Source organism: Petaurus breviceps, unplaced genomic scaffold, assembly GCF_028583685.1.
Source record: "Petaurus breviceps papuanus isolate PSGF00001 unplaced genomic scaffold, PetGlider_PUasm1.0 90721, whole genome shotgun sequence".
Classification (NCBI taxonomy): domain Eukaryota; kingdom Metazoa; phylum Chordata; class Mammalia; order Diprotodontia; family Petauridae; genus Petaurus; species Petaurus breviceps.
The window spans coordinates 541,215-557,670 of record NW_027187322.1 but is presented as its reverse complement, the minus strand read 5'-3'; the positions used below and the strand labels follow the sequence as shown (position 1 = coordinate 557,670).

Sequence of the window (16,456 nt, the reverse complement as noted above, 5' to 3'; positions counted from 1 at the left end):
CACCCTTCCCCGTGCCTAGTAGTTCTCATCTGGCATGGGCCCCTCCCCCCCAAGCATGAATTTGGATATAGGTCTACCTTTGAGAACCAGCTTCCCTCTCCTCCTCCCACCAAAGCCTCAGGCCAAACTGCACCCTGGGACGTTGGCAGCGCCTGGCCCGCCCAGCCCATGGCCTGTGCCCAGGGTTGCTTGCAGTCTGGAGACACTGCACTTTGGGCTCTGTTGGGCCCCAGGTCCTGTGGCCCCTTCTTTCCTGTTTGTGTTAATCCCTCTAAACAAAGTCAAACATTAGCCCAGGGAGCAGATTAAGCCTTATATAAACCCTCCTGGGGGGCAGACAAACAGTTTGTTCCTGAAAGAGGTAGAGGAGGGAGCGAGCAGCTGTTTCAGCAGCCCCGAGACCCTGGAAAGGAGCGAGGGGCCTCACAGATATCTGGGTGCCAAAGGGGGCCCTGGCTGCCACAGGTGAGGAGAGACGGTGAACCCCTTCTTGTCTGTCCCCCAGCCCGTCTCACAGGGGGCCCTCTGACAGCCCTGGATTGTACCCGGGCTTTGTTTCTCTCCCAGGTCCCTAGCATTTAAGGGAAGGGATCTGTCAGATTCTAGGAACCATCTCTGAAGCCAGCTAGCCCCATTCCCTCATTTCACAGAAGAGGAAACGGAGGCAAGGAAGGGAGTCTGGCTGCCAGGTTGTCCAGGTAGACCAGAGGCAAGCCAGGTCTTCTCACAAACGTTCTCTTTCCATTACAGCTGCCACTGCAGCCCTGCGCTGCCCAGGCCAACCCTTCTGAGCTCTCTGCCTTCTGAGCGTGCTCCATCACCCTTGTCCCTGCCTCAGGGAGTCTCTCAGGTCAGGTTTGCACAGGCAGCCACCTAGGACCCTCCCCCCCCCCCGGAACTCCCTGGAGGTCCCTCCTCTTCTCCCATCCTCGTTGCTGCCGCCATGACTTTCTCGGAGATCCTAGAGAGGGTGGGCAGCCTGGGACCCTTCCAGATCCTGCACGTATTTTTGCTCTCCTTACCGGTCCTCTTCATGGCCAGCCACAACCTGCTTCAGATCTTCACAGCAGCCACGCCGTCCCATCACTGCGTGCCAGCCCACAATGTCTCCTCCCTGGCCTCAGCCTTGCCCATTGGGCCCAATGGGTACCCTGACCAGTGCCTGAGATTCAGCCCCCCTCTGATGGAAGGGCCGCTGGGCCCCTCCAACGCCTCCCTCCCCAATGGCACCTGGGGCCACACGGAGCCCTGCCTGGACGGCTGGATCTATGATAGGAGTATGTTCACCTCCACCATCGTGACAGAGGTAAGGGCCTGGCCCCTGCTCCACAATGTGCTGGCCTCTGAAAACCCAAACCTCCCCACTCTAGTAAAATAACAATAGCAGCTAGCCTTTCTATAGCACTTAAGTCTATGCATATGTTACCTTGTTTGATTCTCACAACCCTGTGAAGTAGGTGCCAATATTATCCCCATTTTGCAGGTGAGAAAAGCTGAGGTTCAGATTGCTGAAGTAATTAGCTCCGTAAGTGTCTGAGGTGGGAGTTTATCCTTGGCCTCCCCGACGCCAGCATCAGTCACACGTCCAAAAAGCCGGTGTTTGCAACCCAGTAAGATAGGACTGAGCCTCCAGGACGGCTTAACTGGCTTGTCCAACCACAGTGGCATTGCAGCAAAGTCCACTTTCCAATCTGGACTCAAGGACCACTAAGTTTCCTTCCAATTCAGACAAGGCTGTAATTCTAAATTGTCCAAACTTGAATCCAACCCCTTTTGTTCCCACCTCAGAGCTCCTTCCTTTGAGGAGACTTGGCCTTAAAAATCGGGAAGACCTGAGATCGAATCCTGCCTCAGACACTAGCTGTGTGACCCTGGGAATGTCGTTTTCCTCTCTGGGCCTCGAGTCCCAACTCAGTGAAATGAAGGACTTGGTTCAAGTCTCAGCCCAGGTCCTCTCCAGCTCCTAGGTTCTTTCCTTGGTGCCCCTTCCCTCCCTCTGTAAATTGGCCCACCTCTCCTCCCCATTCTCTGCTTGGTCCTGTCATCTCCCTGACCTGATCAGGTGATTTGGAGCTGGGAGTGACCTTAGAGCCCAACCCTCTCACTTGACACTGGAGGAAAGGTGGAGTGCAGCTGAAAACACAGGCCTGGGTTCAAATCTTGCCCCTCTCATAAGCATGTGATCTGGACAGGACCCCTCCATTCTCTGAGCCTGTTTCCTCACCTGTGAAATAGGAAAGGTTGGGCTGGCTGACTTCTGAGTTTCCTTCTGTTCAAGGTCTAGGAGTCTGCTCTCTTGAGGCTCTCAGTCCCCTTCTCCAAGCCCCTCCAGTCTACCCCCGAGAAAGGAAGCTCATCTCTAGTGATCTCTGGGAGGGACATTCCTGTCACAAAGAAAAAAGTCAAGGCAGCTGGCCCTTTCTCCTCTTCTCCCCTAAACTCTCCTCTGCATCAGAAGGGTCATGACCTTGTGGGCAACCTAGGGCAAGCCCCTTGTCTGAGGCCGAATTCTTCCCTCTGTGCAGAGAGGGGCTTGGACCAGATGACTCCTCGGGTCTCTTCCTGCCAGGAGTCCCACCGCCAGTTCTAATCCCTTCCCTGCTCTGTCCAGGGCCAGGCCTCTCCTCTGAGTCCAGGGAACTGGATTTCCCCTAGGCTCAGCTCCCGCCCCAGCCCAAGCTTCCCTGGCCTAGTTAAGAGCAAAGCCCCTTCCCCCTCAGGTCAGCTGATAGACTCCTGGAATTTTTCAGCAGGAACTTAGAAAAACATAAGAAAAAGCCCCCAAGCTTACAAAGGACAAACGTGGAGCACGTAAGGCCTCACCCAACAGTCACAGGAGCACAGACTTCAGAGGTCACTGAGTCCAGAACTTAGGACCCTAGGGCTTTGATGCCCTGCCCCCCATAGTCGGCTTCCTCTCCTACAAAGGCCTGACCCCAGACACAAGCACCATCCAGGACTGTTTCCCGTCCCAATCCCTTCACCAAAACTCCCCTTGGGATCCATGGGGTCTGGGGTGAATCATCCAGCTCAACCTCCATAATTTACAAAAAGGAAAACTGAGGCCCAGAGAGGTACCCGAGATCATAGAGCTGCACCACAGGGCAGAGACAAAATCCTGACTTGGGTCCAGAGCTTGAAAGGCACTGGCCTTGGAGGTCATGAAATAAGGACCCTGTGTCCCTTCTCTGCTCCTTGGAAAAGGGAGGGGACACCCATCCTCTTACTGGCCAGAGTCTCAGGCTGGTCCTCTGAGGAACCTTGGGCTGCTGTGGGGGAGGGGTTTATAAAGCTCATCTTAGGAAAGTGGGAGGTTGTGAGGTGAAGGTCGGGGTGCATCAGTGGGCCTGCTTACATCCCTTCAGGGAGTGTCCCAGTGAGGAAAGTCCCTGCACCAATGGAACCCTACATTACTTTCAGTCTTAGAGAGTGGCCTGGGCCCCTGAGAAGTTCAGAATCTTGCCCAGGGTCAACCCCCCCCCCAGCATGTCAGAGGCAGATCTCGACCTGGTATACAGCAGGTGCTTAATAAATGCTTATTGCTTGATCCCAACCAGGAATAAAGGGCCAGACTTGTATTTGCTGTGGGATAGAATATAAGCTCCTTGAGGGCAGGGATTGTTTTTGCAGAACCCAACATAGAGCCTGGCACAAATCAGTGTAGAATAAACGTTTGTTGTTTGTTTTACCACCCCCTTCCCCACCATTAAGCTAGTATTGAAAAATCACCCAATTTGACTCTCCCACGGAAGTGCTGTGTGACCCCAGCCAAATCCCTTCCCTTCTCTGGGCCTCATTTCCTCATCTATCCCATGGCACTTTAGAGTTCGCTTCCATATCCAACACTCTGTGCCTACCTGCCTCTGGGAGCTCCAAGGTGTGGAGGGCAATGAGGGCTTTATTCAGGAGACAGGACCTGAACTGGACCTTGGAGTCTGATGGGAGAAGGACCAGATCAGTGTCCCAGTGAGCTCTGCCCGTGGCTCAGGTCTGGCGGGGGCACTGCTCTCCTCAAGAACTTTCAGTGTCTCCCTATGGCTTCTGGGATAAAACGAAAACCCCTTCTGGCCTTCAAAAGCCTCCCTAAGCCAGTTGTCCAGGCTTATTGCTCATGATCCCCTCCTATCCATTCTGTTCCTGCCTCCTTGGGGCTTCTATTACTCAACATCCACTCCTCATATCCCACCTCTTGCCAGGAATGCCCTTCCTCCTCTCCTCGGAACTTCAAAATTCTTGGCTTTTGGAAAGATTCTCAGCTCAGAAACCTCTTTCTCTGGATGAGTCCCCAGCTGGTGCGGCCTTCTCCCTCCTCAATTTATCACCTTGAATGATGACCCCCAGCAGAATGGACATTTTTTTCAACACAGGAGCTAGATTTCATTTTTCTTTGTATCTCTGGAGCCCAGTACAGTGCCCTGCACACAGGAGGAGCTTCATAAATGTTGGTTGGATTTAACTGAATAACTATTTCTCAGGAACAATATGTTGGAGTGGGACCATGGCTACTTGGTCATGGATTGGGCACAGGAATGACTGAAATCCAGGAAAGACTGTTCAGGTGTTCTGGGTCAATCTTCTATTGAGCTGGAGGGTCCAGAAACCAGAGAGAGGAGAGGAGAAAGGCAGGGGCCCAGGGCTGGGCCCAGCTGTGGTTAGCATGACCTGGCTGGCCCAGCCAGCCAACAGTACCTGAAGCTTTGCCTTGGGCTCTGGCACAATTGAACATGCCCTTATTAAGAGCCTACTGAATGTGAACCATTGAGTATATTAAGGCCTTGTGCTTGTTGCAAGAGATACAGTATCCCTACCCTCAGGGACCTTACCTTCAGTGCCTGGTGGTACCTGGATGGAGTAGTAGATAGAGCTGTGTGACCCCAGGAAGTCATGAACCTGAGCCTCAGTTTCCTTACCTGTAAAATAGGGATAGTGGCTGGCGTAAGCTCCAATGAGGTAATTAACCACTTAGTAATAGATAACTGTTGGCTATTATTATTATTAAAAAGCTTATATTGGGGAGGGGACCAGTTCCCCTAAGATTCCTCTCCGGTCCCGTACTCAGCAATGGTGTTAGTCAGTCACTCACCAAGCATTTATTAGGCCCTTACCAAGTTCGAGCCACTAGGGCCAAAGACAGACCAGAGCAGGGTCATTGCCCTCAGGGACCCCACAGTCCAGTGGGAGACACATCAAAGAGTTGTGGCCTTCTAAAATGTGTGGAGGACAAATGGTTCTCAGGGGGGCAGCACTAGGGGCAGGAAAGTCCCCTCACAGAAGGTGGGGTTCAAACTGAGTCTTAACAGGAGCCAGAGAAAGAGCTAGTGAAGTGAAGGTAGAAGGGAGAATGTCCTACTCTGTCTGAGTCTGCCTCAGTGAAGCCACAGGTTTCCAGTCATTAATAGAGGGGAGGACTGGGAAATCAGGGGCATGAATCCCGCCAAGAGGCAGTCTAAGCAGAAGTGGGGTTTGGTGGAAAGAGCTCTGGCCAAGAACCTAGGCCTTGAAGTGGGATGGAGATGCCCATGGCCTCCAACTGGACTGGACGTCTCCTCAGAGGCTCCTTCTGGCTCTAAACTTGGTGACCTGGGGATCTCTCTGTCCTGCAGTGGGATTTGGTGTGTGATCTCCGCCTGCTGAAAGAGATGGCCCAGTCCTTGTACATGGCCGGCATCCTGGTTGGAGGAATTGTGTTTGGGAGTTTATCAGACAGGTGATGTGGGGGTGTGGCTCCTGGGCCCCGCTTTTCCACCCTGCTCCCAACAAGGAAGGGCCCCGGGGATTCCACTTTCCCACCAGTCCTCGGGTCTCCTTTTCCCTCTCCAGCCATCCCCTTGACCTCCAGAAAGGCCTGCACAAGTGAGCTCCCAGTGGCTCCTGGGCAGGATGTCGTTCTAGCCCTGACACAGTGTGGTCAAGGTCATCTTCATTCTCACAGCTCCCTGGGCCCGAGGCCCTTAGGATACTGCAGGCAGCCAAGACACTGCCCTGAGAAAGTGGCAAAGAGTCATTCATTAACCCAAATGTCTAATTGCAAACCATTTCAAAACAACAATTAGCAGCAGGGTGAAGTCCCAAGAAAGAGGTTACATGGCTGGGCACCTATTAGCAGAGGCCGGGGCAGGCCCCTCATCTCTGCTGGTGGGAGAGGGAGGCAGCCCAGCACACTCCCTCTGGCCTTCACTCTGTCCTGCTCAGGTTTGGCCGGAAGCCTGTCCTCACCCTGAGCTACCTTATGCTGGCTGTCAGCGGCACCTGCTCAGCCTTCTCACCCAACTTCCTGACCTACACCATCTTCCGCTTCTTGACCGGGTGCTGCCTCTCGGGCATCACTCTTAGCACCGTGATCTTGTGTGAGTAGCCCTTGCCCAATCTTTGGCCATCAGTGGATGTGGGGGAAGGCGACAGCTTGGGGCTCTGGGGGAAACTGAGGGAGAGGTGGTCAGAGGGCTGGGAAAAAGTCGCCCTAAGGTTCAGTAAGGTCGCAAATCAAGAGCCAAGAAGGGCCTCAGAAGCCACTGGGTCCAGCCCCCCTCATTTATAGGGAAGGCCCACAGAGGCTGAACTCCACGGCCACAGTCACTTTGTTTGAGGGGGTGAGTTTTAAACCAGGTGCCGTCTCCCCCAAAGCTAGCCGTCCTTCCACTTGGCCACTCTGACTCGCCAGTGTGGATCCTGACTCCTTACTGCCCGTGTGTCCTGGGCACCGTCTCTTGTCTTCTCTGGGTGTCTGCTCCTAAAAGAACAGTTTTCAGTCCGTGATGCTACTCCCCCCGGGCCTGAGCTTCTGAACAAAAAGGGGGTTGGACTAAATAATTACTAGGGCCCTTTGTTCTGAATCCTGAGATTCGAGGCCCCAGAGTCTGTCGGGGAAGGCAGCCCATTCCCCACCTTGGGATCTTTCCCAAACCTACTGTCTGTACCAATCCTCCCACCGCACCCCCCTCCACAGGTGGCTCTGGGGACTACGGGTGGCAAGGGTGGATGACTGACCCAGTGCCTCTCCCCAGGCATCGAGTGGATACCTACCCCCTTTCGGGCCATCCAGTCTACAATCATCAGCTGCTGCTACACTTTGGGTCAGTTCATCCTTCCCGGCTTGGCGTATGCTGTCACCGAATGGAGATGGCTGCAGTTCATAGTATCCACTCCATTCTACGTCTTCTTCCTTTCTTCCTGGTATGTGCCCCAAGGACCTTCTGTCCCCCTTCCAGCTACCTCCCCTCACACCCACACCCCATCTGCTTCCAAGGGACCCAGAGGCCAAGCTGCAGCTGAAGCTACTCTCTCATCTGGAGTACTTCAGAAGGTATTGGCCTGCCCCCACCCCCACCCCCAAGACCAAGCCCACCCAGCCTCCCTGCCACCACCTCATCCCCCTAGAGCACCTTGCCTGTCCGGGCTGGACAGCTCTGTGCAGCCCACCCTGAACAGGGCCTCTAAGAGGCTGGGGGTGCCACCCCAGCCAGCTCCGGAACCCTCATCAGGGGCCAGGCACTGGATGCCCATTCTCCCAGAACCCCAGGTGCTCACTGCTCCCCGTTTGCTTGTACCCATTCCCACACTCTGTCCTCACATGCCAATGTGTGGGTCCCAGGCTCTCTGGTGATGCATATCCTCCATCTAGCTTTCCTCTCAAGGTCATTGCCTTGATGGGTCAGAAGGTCCCCACTGTTCATCCAGATAGGGGCAGGACAACAGGTCAGGAAAGGGAGGAGGCCTGACCTCCCTGGATCCTTGACAGCTGTGACTCCAAAGAGAATGCAGTGGGAGGGGCCAGAGAAGAGACTGGTACATTCAGTGTTCCAGAGGGGCTGGGGGGAGGCCTGCTCACATTTCAGATTCCTGGCCTTCAAGGTGGTGATGAGCAGGATGAGGAGAAGGTACCTGCCCCTACATCCACCTGGACCCAAGGGACCTGGGTTTGGATTCTGGCTCTAATATCTGCTGCTTGTGTGATCCTGGGCAAGTCACGTCCCCTCCATGAGCCCCAGTTCCTTCATCTGTAGGATAGAGTTAATAATCCCAGTACAACCCACCCCACAGGATAAGCATCACCATAAGACCGCTCAAAACCTCGGTGGTTATTACTGCTGTTGTTGCTTCTTAATCTTTAAGGAAAATTAATCTGGCCTTCTGGAGGAATTGGGAAGAAGCCAGAGTCAGGGAGAGCATGGGAAAGTTGTCATGGTGGCTGAGGAAACTTAGAGCCAGTACTCAGTTCTAAGCCCCCTAAGCCTGGCATTTGGTGCCCCCACCACTGGGTTGAGAATACTGATCCCCATTCCTATGGAGTTTCACAACCTCTGTGCAAAGCCTTCATTCCTAAGAACCCCCATTTGTGAGGCAAGGAGACTGGGGATCTTCTTCCCTTTGACAGGTGAGGTCACTGAGGTGAGTGGCTAAGTGACCAGGCCAAGGTAACATAGCCAGTAAGGTGCAGATCCCTCCTGACTCCAAGTAGAATGGGCTGCCCGCCTCTCCAACACCCCAAAGCCAGCCCTGCTATGGCCACACGGGGAAAGACTGGGCTTCTCCATTTCCCAAGTGCAGAGCTGGAAGTCTGAGGGAATTCTCATGACTCCTGCCCTCCTCCTGGCCTCTAAGCTGTAACCGGGGAGGTGTGCCCACCATCGCACCCTGGTTTGACCCATCCACACACGTTTGAAGCCAGGTACCGGGCCCCTCTATCAGAGGGAAGGAGGACAAGGGCAGTCCGGCCTCCAGCTTCAGGTTGGCTCTCCCACCCCCCCACATTCCTAGGAGGCTGATCCGAGTCAGAGCACCCCCTCAAGCTCCTCTGTCTTTCCACCAGCCTGGCATACCAGTCGCTCCACAGCCCCCAGGGGTCCCCAGCTGAGAAAGACATGGTCAATAAAACATGGCCCCTGGCCCAAAGGTTGCTTTTGGAAGGGGAAGAATGTGAAGGCAGCTTGTGGAGGCACAGAGCAGTGGGAGGGGGAGGCTTGGCCAGGGCAGCAGCAACTCATGTTTCCTACCTCACCCTCACAAGCTGGGGCAGCTGGCAGAAGTCCCAGGCGCAGTTGGGAACTCAGAGATCATCCACTCCAATCCTACTCCCCCCCATTTTACAGATAAGGAAACTGAGCTCCAAAGAGGGAAAGGGACTTATCCTAAGGACCCACAGCAAGTCAGTGGCTGAGCAAGGATTAGAACCCAGGTCTCCTGATTCCCAGACCAGTGCTCTTTCCCACCCAGGTGGGTGACTGAATCTGTTCGATGGCTGGTCCTGTCCGGGAAATCCCCAAAGGCCCTAAAGGAGCTCCAGAGGGTTGCAGCTGTCAACGGCAGGAAGAAGGAGGGAGACAAGCTCAGCCTAGAGGTAGAGGGGGGACGGGCCCTTGGGAGACGCCCCCATATTTGTGGGGATAGAGAGGGGCATTCAGGAGAGGGGCTCTGGGGTGGGGATTGGGGGCTGGGATAGCTGGGAGAAAGTCTTGGGCTTCCCCTCACCAAGCAAACTCTTCCCCTTCTCCTAAGATGCCCTTTCAATTAATGTCCATAAATATTAACTTACTTGATCAGTAGGCATATGATTGCCAGTCAAGAAGGTTCATTCAGCCATAGAATTAGTGGCCAGACTGGGCTGTTAAAGGTCAGAGAGAGGTGGCCAACGGTCCAAATCCCAAGAGTGGCTGGGAGAGGATAACCTGAGTGTGACTTCATTTAAGTCGGTCCTCAGCATAGACTTAGGGGCCCTGCAGAGGCCCAGGGCAGAAGGAAGATGGAGGACCTGCATCAACGTCCTTTATGTAAACAGGAGGGACAGAGAACAGCCAAAGACACTTGGCCCTGGGGCCGGCCTGGCCTTTCAGACCAGACCATCAGGGAGTGGGAGAGAGCCAGGCCACCAAGCCACTCTCTGAGGTCAGGGAAGCTTAACCAGGCACCACAAGCATTCACTCAGCCCCTACCGGGGTCTGGGAGAGATGCAGAATGTAAATAAGTCCCAGGACCTTCCTTTATGGATTTCACATTCCAGGAGACACCACAGAGATAACTGCCCAGGGGATAAGGCACCATATTGCATGGTGTGTGGATCAAGGTAGTGCAAAGTCCACAGCCTCCAAGCTGGATGGGCCCTCCGATGCTGCCTACTCCCAGCATTGCCTAACTGGACAAGGAGTCAGCTAGCTGGCCCCTGCTTCAGGAGTTCAGTGAAGGGAAACCCACGGCCTCCAGTGGGAACTAAAGCTACTTTGGTGTCATTCTGGTCATTAAGAAGCTTTTCTTTATCCCATGAGAGTCTTAAGGGAAAGTAACTGAATTCAAGGGAATCAAGGAAGCCTTCCTGGAAGAAGTGGCATTTAGCTCAGCATTTAAGGCATGAGTAGAAATTCAACAGGAGAAAAGGGAGTAGTACACTCTGGAGGTGCAGAGAATAGCATGAGCAAAGGCCTGGAGGTGGGAAAGTACGAGGCAGCCATCTTCAGGAAGGAGAGAAGAAAGGAGCTGGGCTAGGTAGGTCCTGGAAGGTAAGGCAGATCAGGTGACTCTGCAGACAGCAAAGACCCACAGAAATGCCTTAAACAGGAATGGAGTCCATCACTGTACTGATTTTCCCTGTGACCCTCTGATTTGGGAGGGAGAGCTCCCAGATCGGGACCAAGGGACCTGTGCAGATCCTAGCACCCAAACCCTGAGGCTGAGCCCTTGATAGAGAGCTACCCCTCAGTGGTCCTGGGAGAGCTCAGCCCCATCTTGGGGCAGGGCCAGATCATTCAGGAAGGGCACCTGTCCAATCTAGCCATATTCCCTGGGGTTGCTCCTCTGCCCCAGGTGAGGGAGGACCAGGCAAAGACTCAGAACATGGACCCAAGAGCATGGAACTTTTGGTCTACCCTTGATTCCTGAGTTCTAGGCTAGAGCCCGAACCCTCTTCTTCTCCCGACATCTCTCCCTCTCCCTATCACTCTTTTTTCTCCCTCTTGTCCTCTGCCCCCATCACCATCCTCACCGTCGTCCCCAGGCATTCTGTTTTGATGCTCACTGGAGACTTGAGATTTGCTAAGGTTCAGTAATCCCTTAAGGTTTTTGGAACCTCTCAGTCAGGTTGGAACAATCCTTGCAAATAGACTGGGGTGACTGTCCCTATTTTAAAGAAGAGGAATTCAAGACTCCGAGATTTACTCACCATTTCCTATGATTGTCCAATGAGGATGAGTTTGAGCTGTTGGCCATCCAGTACAAGGAAGGTCCTTTCATAAAGTTCATTCAGGCCATCCTAGGCCCTTCCCTAACATTCTGGAAAGGTCACCACTGAGCATCAGGATCATTCTCTAGGAAATGGGAGTGATTGTGGAGCTGGGAACCCATTGTAGAGATGGCCATTGGAAGAGTATCTCAGGCAGCTCAATCCCAGTGGCTCCCAGTGATCTAGAAAATGTGGCGAGTGTGGGATTCACACACACACACACACACACACACACACACAGGGTCCTTTGGGGACAGAGAAGAAGGAAGGAATCTATTCTTAAGATACCCATGGCCCAAGGTCACTAACTGGGGTCCTGGTCCTTTTCTGCCCCCAGGAACTGAAACTCAACCTTCACAAGGAGATCACCTTGAGCAAGACCTCCTACAGTGGGCTCAGCCTCTTCCACAATCCCATCCTGCGCCAGACATCTTGCTGCATCTGTCTCATTTGGTGAGCTGGACATCCTGAAGTGCCCAGGAACTTAGTCTACCTCTCTAGGTGGTCATGAACAGGTCACTTGCAATGCTAGTGTTCTGACATTATCCCTCATTCCCCCACGTCCATAAAACCCCATTAAAGTTTTGGAGTTTACTAGCTCCCTAGGGACAGCTATATCTGGTTCATTTTTCTCTCCCCAAAGGGCTTTCAGTTCCCCTGCAAGTACTCAGGCTAGCAAGACATGGAATTGAGGACAAATTTGTATGTAACTTGATAAAAATGAGAAGGAGGCTCAGTCCCAAGTCCTTTGTCAGGGAAATTCTTCTCTTTTCCAGAGTGTATCAGCACACTACCACAACACCTCCTCCACTACCCTGCCCCACCCCCCACTAACCAGGGTTAACAAGAGGCAGCCTCATGTGGCAGCTAGGGAGCGCCACATTACACAGACTGCTGAACCTGGAGTCTGAAAGACCTGAGTTCCAATCCAGCATCAGACCCTGGGCAGATCACCTCAAAGCACCTGTCTGCCTTCTTTCTCACCTGTAAAATGGGGGGTCATAACAGCACCTACCTTGCAGGGTTGTTATGAAGACCAGATGAGATTATATTTTTAAAGCATTTAGCACATAGGAAGCACCATAGAAATGCTTCTTCCCTCCATTGTAGATTTGTTCCTCTCTGTTCTGGGTCTCTTTCTTTTCCCCTGGCTCTATCTGGGGCTCGCTATTCAATGCATGCAGCTCCTCGATGTGCAGCGGTCTCTCCAGGACCAGTGTGAGATCCTCCTCCAGAGATGTACACAGTGATTCCAAAACCCTCTGCTCCTTTTTCCCCAGGGCTGTCTCTACTATTGTCTCTATGTCCCAGAGGACTAAGAAATTCTCCCAATTGAAGGAGACAAAAAACATCGACCATCGCACGGATAATCCAATCTTTCTCAGCCTCAGTTTCCTCATTCAGAAAATGAAGACAATAATAACACACACTTCATAGGGTTTTTGTGAGGATCAAACATCTGCAAAGTGGCTTACAGCCTTTAAAGTGCTCTATAAATGCTAGCTATTATTAATAATTATATTAGTATCATCATTGGCTCCAGGCTTACAGGAGCAGGGACCTGGCAATTCACCCTTCCCATAGGCTGTCCCAAAGCGCACGTTTCCATAGCATGGCATGGTTGACAGCCCTATTGTACGGTAGAGTATGCCTTTTTACAGATGAGGAGACCGCAGCCCTAGGGTTACATATCAGCCGAGTGTGACAGCCGGGAATCGGGGTGACCATGATCTGAAGCCAGATCTCACTTTCCACATCTCTGCAAGCCCACAGCTTGTGGTCATTCCCACTGGCTGCCATTAGCTAGCCTAGATCTTCCCCTCCCCAGGTTCGCCACAGGATTTGCCTACTACGGCCTGGCCATGGGCGTGGAGGACTTTGGAGTCAACATCTACATGCTCCAGATAATTTTTGGTGGTGTTGATATCCCAGCCAAGCTCGTCTCTGCCCTCTGCCTGGGCTACATGGGCCGCCGGATCACCCAGTCTGCCTGCCTCCTTTTGGCTGGTGCTGCCATCCTAGCCAACATCTTTGTGCCTTCAGGTGAGAAGGTGGAAACCCAGAAGAGGAAGGGACCTGAGGCATGGTTGAATCCTGGGCGGTAGGCAAATTCAGGATGTAGTGTGTAGACAAGGAAGCAGAGATGCATAGAGGTGCGTGTTTTATCCAAGGTCACACAGCTTGTAAATAATGCAGCTGGGATTAGCACCAGGGTTCTCTGACTCCAAACCCTATGCTTTAACCACTACCCCCACACAACCTCTCAAGAGTCTCTGGAATGTCCTAGGAAGGAATAATACATTCTGTGTGTGTGGATCCCAACCTGTGATCTCATTATTGTGGGGGGCCACCAGTATCAGAACTCCTTCCACAAGTACAAAAGAGAAACCTGGAAGTAGCTTAGAGTCTTGGAACATTGTCTGCGGCCCCAAGAAGTGACTCACCCAGGGTCACACAGTGTCAGAGGAAAGCCTTCCTCACTCTAAGGGGTAGTCCTCTCACCACTAAACTTCCTCTTATTTTAAAAAATTAATAATAATAATATAGCACTTTAAAGTTTGCAAGATGCTTAGCTTATGTTCTCATATTTCAGTCTCTCACTTAGCCAATGAGGTAGGTAATTATACCTACTATAGGCATTATACCCATTTTACAGATGAGAAAACAGAAGATTAGAGAGATGGCCCTATTTGGCCAATGGCATACTTGTACATATCAGTGGCAGGATCAAATCCCAGGTCTCTCCTGTGTTGCAGCAATGTGAGAGTTGTCAGCCCCATCTAGATTTCAAAGGGTCAGAGTTCCAGTCTCCTTGCGTTGTTCTAGCTCTGCGTAGATCTTTGATTCTTTCCACTAAGGGAATACAAATACCAAGAGAAAGAAAGATTGTCGTTCCCCCCCCCCCGTCCTCAAGGGGCTTACATTCTAATGGAGGAAGGGATGGGCAAAGGTACCTGACTGAGGAAGTCCAAAGGGAAACCAGGAAAGGAAGGAGACCTGGGGAGGATTCAGGGCGAAGGGTTGGGCATGGGACAGAAACCTAAAACAGGCCCTGCCAATTTACCCTTTCCTTTGTTGACAGAACAACTAGCCAAGTAGATCACAGGAATGTTGTAGAGATGATGATGATAATAGATAGAGACAGACAGATTGATACATAGATAGACAGATGGAGGGATGGATGGATGGATGGATGGATGGATGGATGGATGGATGGATGGATGGATGGATGGATGGATGGACAGACAGACAGACCGGTGGACAGGCGGGCGGACGGGTGGGTGTATGGACGGACAGACAAACAGACAGATAGGTAGATAGATGATGAGATAGATAGATAGATAGATAGATAGATAGATAGATAGATAGATAGATAGATAGATAGATAGATAGATAGATAGATAGATAGACAGACAGACAGACAGATAGATTGGATGGATGGATGGATGGATGGATGGATGGATGGATGGATGGATGGATGGATGGATGGATGGATGGATGGATGGATGGATAAATAGATGAGGAGGATTCACCTGGATTTTATCAATGTACTCGCTAATGTGAATTCTGTTCTTGCAGAAAAGGTGGAAAGATGTGAGACAGACAGTAATGTAACTAGAAGTCCAAGACCACATTTTCCACCAAGCCCTCCGCCCACATTCTCTAAGCTCAGTCCAATTTCACAGTCACTTGAAGACTAGTTAGAGACAGTGAGGTGGCAAAGTGCAAGTCTTCCCTCTGGCACTTCCAAGCTATTTGATCTCAGGCAAGTTATTTGCCTGCCTCGGTTTCCTCATACATAAAATGAGAATAATAACAGCACCTACCTCCCAGCGTTTTTGTAAGCACTGCATGGGATAGCATCTACAGAGCAGTTTTATTATAAAGGCAGAGGAAAGAGCATTAGAGTTGGGGACCTAGGAAAAGGCGGAAAGGGTTCAAAGCTGCCAAAGCAGCAGGAGCAGGAGGCAGTTGTAACAGGAGCTATTGGGAACTTTGTTAAGCCCACTTTATTGAAATTTAGAACATGGTCTGAGTCCCAAGCTTAGAACCTGGTACCAGCCTAGGTCTGGTACATACTGGGATTCCTTTGTCTGGAGTCTAAAACCCAGCCCCCAATCATGCCCCACCTCTTCCCTGAGCCCCTGACTCCAATGTCTCAGGCATTGCTATGTCCTTCCACCTGCTCCCCAGACATGTCGATAATAAGGACCAGTCTTGCTGTCTTTGGGAAGGGATGTCTCTCCAGCTCCTTTAACTGCATCTTCTTGTACACCAGTGAGCTGTATCCCACAGTAATCCGGTAAGGGCCAGGGTCCTGGGCTAAACTAACAAAGAGGGGGTAGTCTGAGCCCAGGGTGCCATCACTCCCCAAACTCGCTCCCTTTCTACCTTGCTCCCTACAACCCCACTCCCAAACCAGCCTCCTGCTCCTTCTGCCCCTTCCAAGGTCCTCCCAGACTGCATCACTGTCAAGTTAGGAGGAATTTTCAGAAAAGCAGCCTTGGAGACCTAGCCCCTCTTCCTTTGGGGGAAATAAAAAGCGATGCCCTACTATTTCACACACACACACACACACACACACACACACACACACACACTACCAGGAATCAGAATCTTTCCCCTACTCAGATAATTCATTATCTTCCCAAAAAAGACACCAGTCTTACAAAGTACCAAGGACTGAACAGAGAGAAGACCCAAAGAGTGTAAGGGAAAGGAGTATTGCTAAACCCCTTGTTGATCCATTCTCTATTCTCTGTCCTTCAGCCAAAGAGGAATGGGCCTGGGCAACTTCTGTGCTCGAGCGGGCAGCATGATAGCCCCACTGGTGAAGATCACAGGTGAAATGATCCCTTTCATCCCATCCCTCATCTATGGGGTCATTCCCCTTCTGGGGGGTATGTTTGCCTTGCTCCTGCCAGAGACTCTCAACACGTCCCTTCCAGAGACAATGGAAGATCTCAAAAGACGGTCAGTCAACCTTCCCCCCCTCCAGCCCCTCTGACATCCAGAGGGATCCCCACTCGTCCTCAGTGCCCCTGTCTTGGATAGGGGGAAAGATGGGGACCCCGAGGTTTGACAGAGCAGACTCATTCCCAAGGGGAAACTGAGGAAAGCTAGCTGACCAACTGGGTCTGCTTCTAGTTGAGGCGTCAGGAGTGGTCTGGGAGGCAGGAGAATAGCTGAGTGGTTTGTCTACCAAAGGGAGATTCAGAAGCCATATCCAGTGTAGACCCACTCCCA

The 16,456-nt window shown here is 52.1% G+C and overlaps 1 protein-coding gene across 1 annotated transcript in view; it reads left to right on the top strand.

Annotated features, from left to right (window-relative positions):
- Window positions 1–376: 376 nt before the first annotated feature.
- The window catches only part of LOC138144711 (uncharacterized), a 49,556-nt gene continuing 33,476 nt past the window's right edge, over window positions 377–16,456 (top strand). The window contains exons 1-10 of the mRNA XM_069066107.1: window positions 377–465; window positions 751–1,306; window positions 5,604–5,707; window positions 6,193–6,347; window positions 7,005–7,173; window positions 9,214–9,337; window positions 11,547–11,662; window positions 13,038–13,252; window positions 15,404–15,512; window positions 15,980–16,183. Of these exons, the coding sequence (XP_068922208.1) occupies window positions 944–1,306; window positions 5,604–5,707; window positions 6,193–6,347; window positions 7,005–7,173; window positions 9,214–9,337; window positions 11,547–11,662; window positions 13,038–13,252; window positions 15,404–15,512; window positions 15,980–16,183 (1,559 nt within the window). The 5' untranslated portion in view covers window positions 377–465; window positions 751–943. The remainder of the gene's footprint in view (window positions 466–750; window positions 1,307–5,603; window positions 5,708–6,192; window positions 6,348–7,004; window positions 7,174–9,213; window positions 9,338–11,546; window positions 11,663–13,037; window positions 13,253–15,403; window positions 15,513–15,979; window positions 16,184–16,456) is intronic.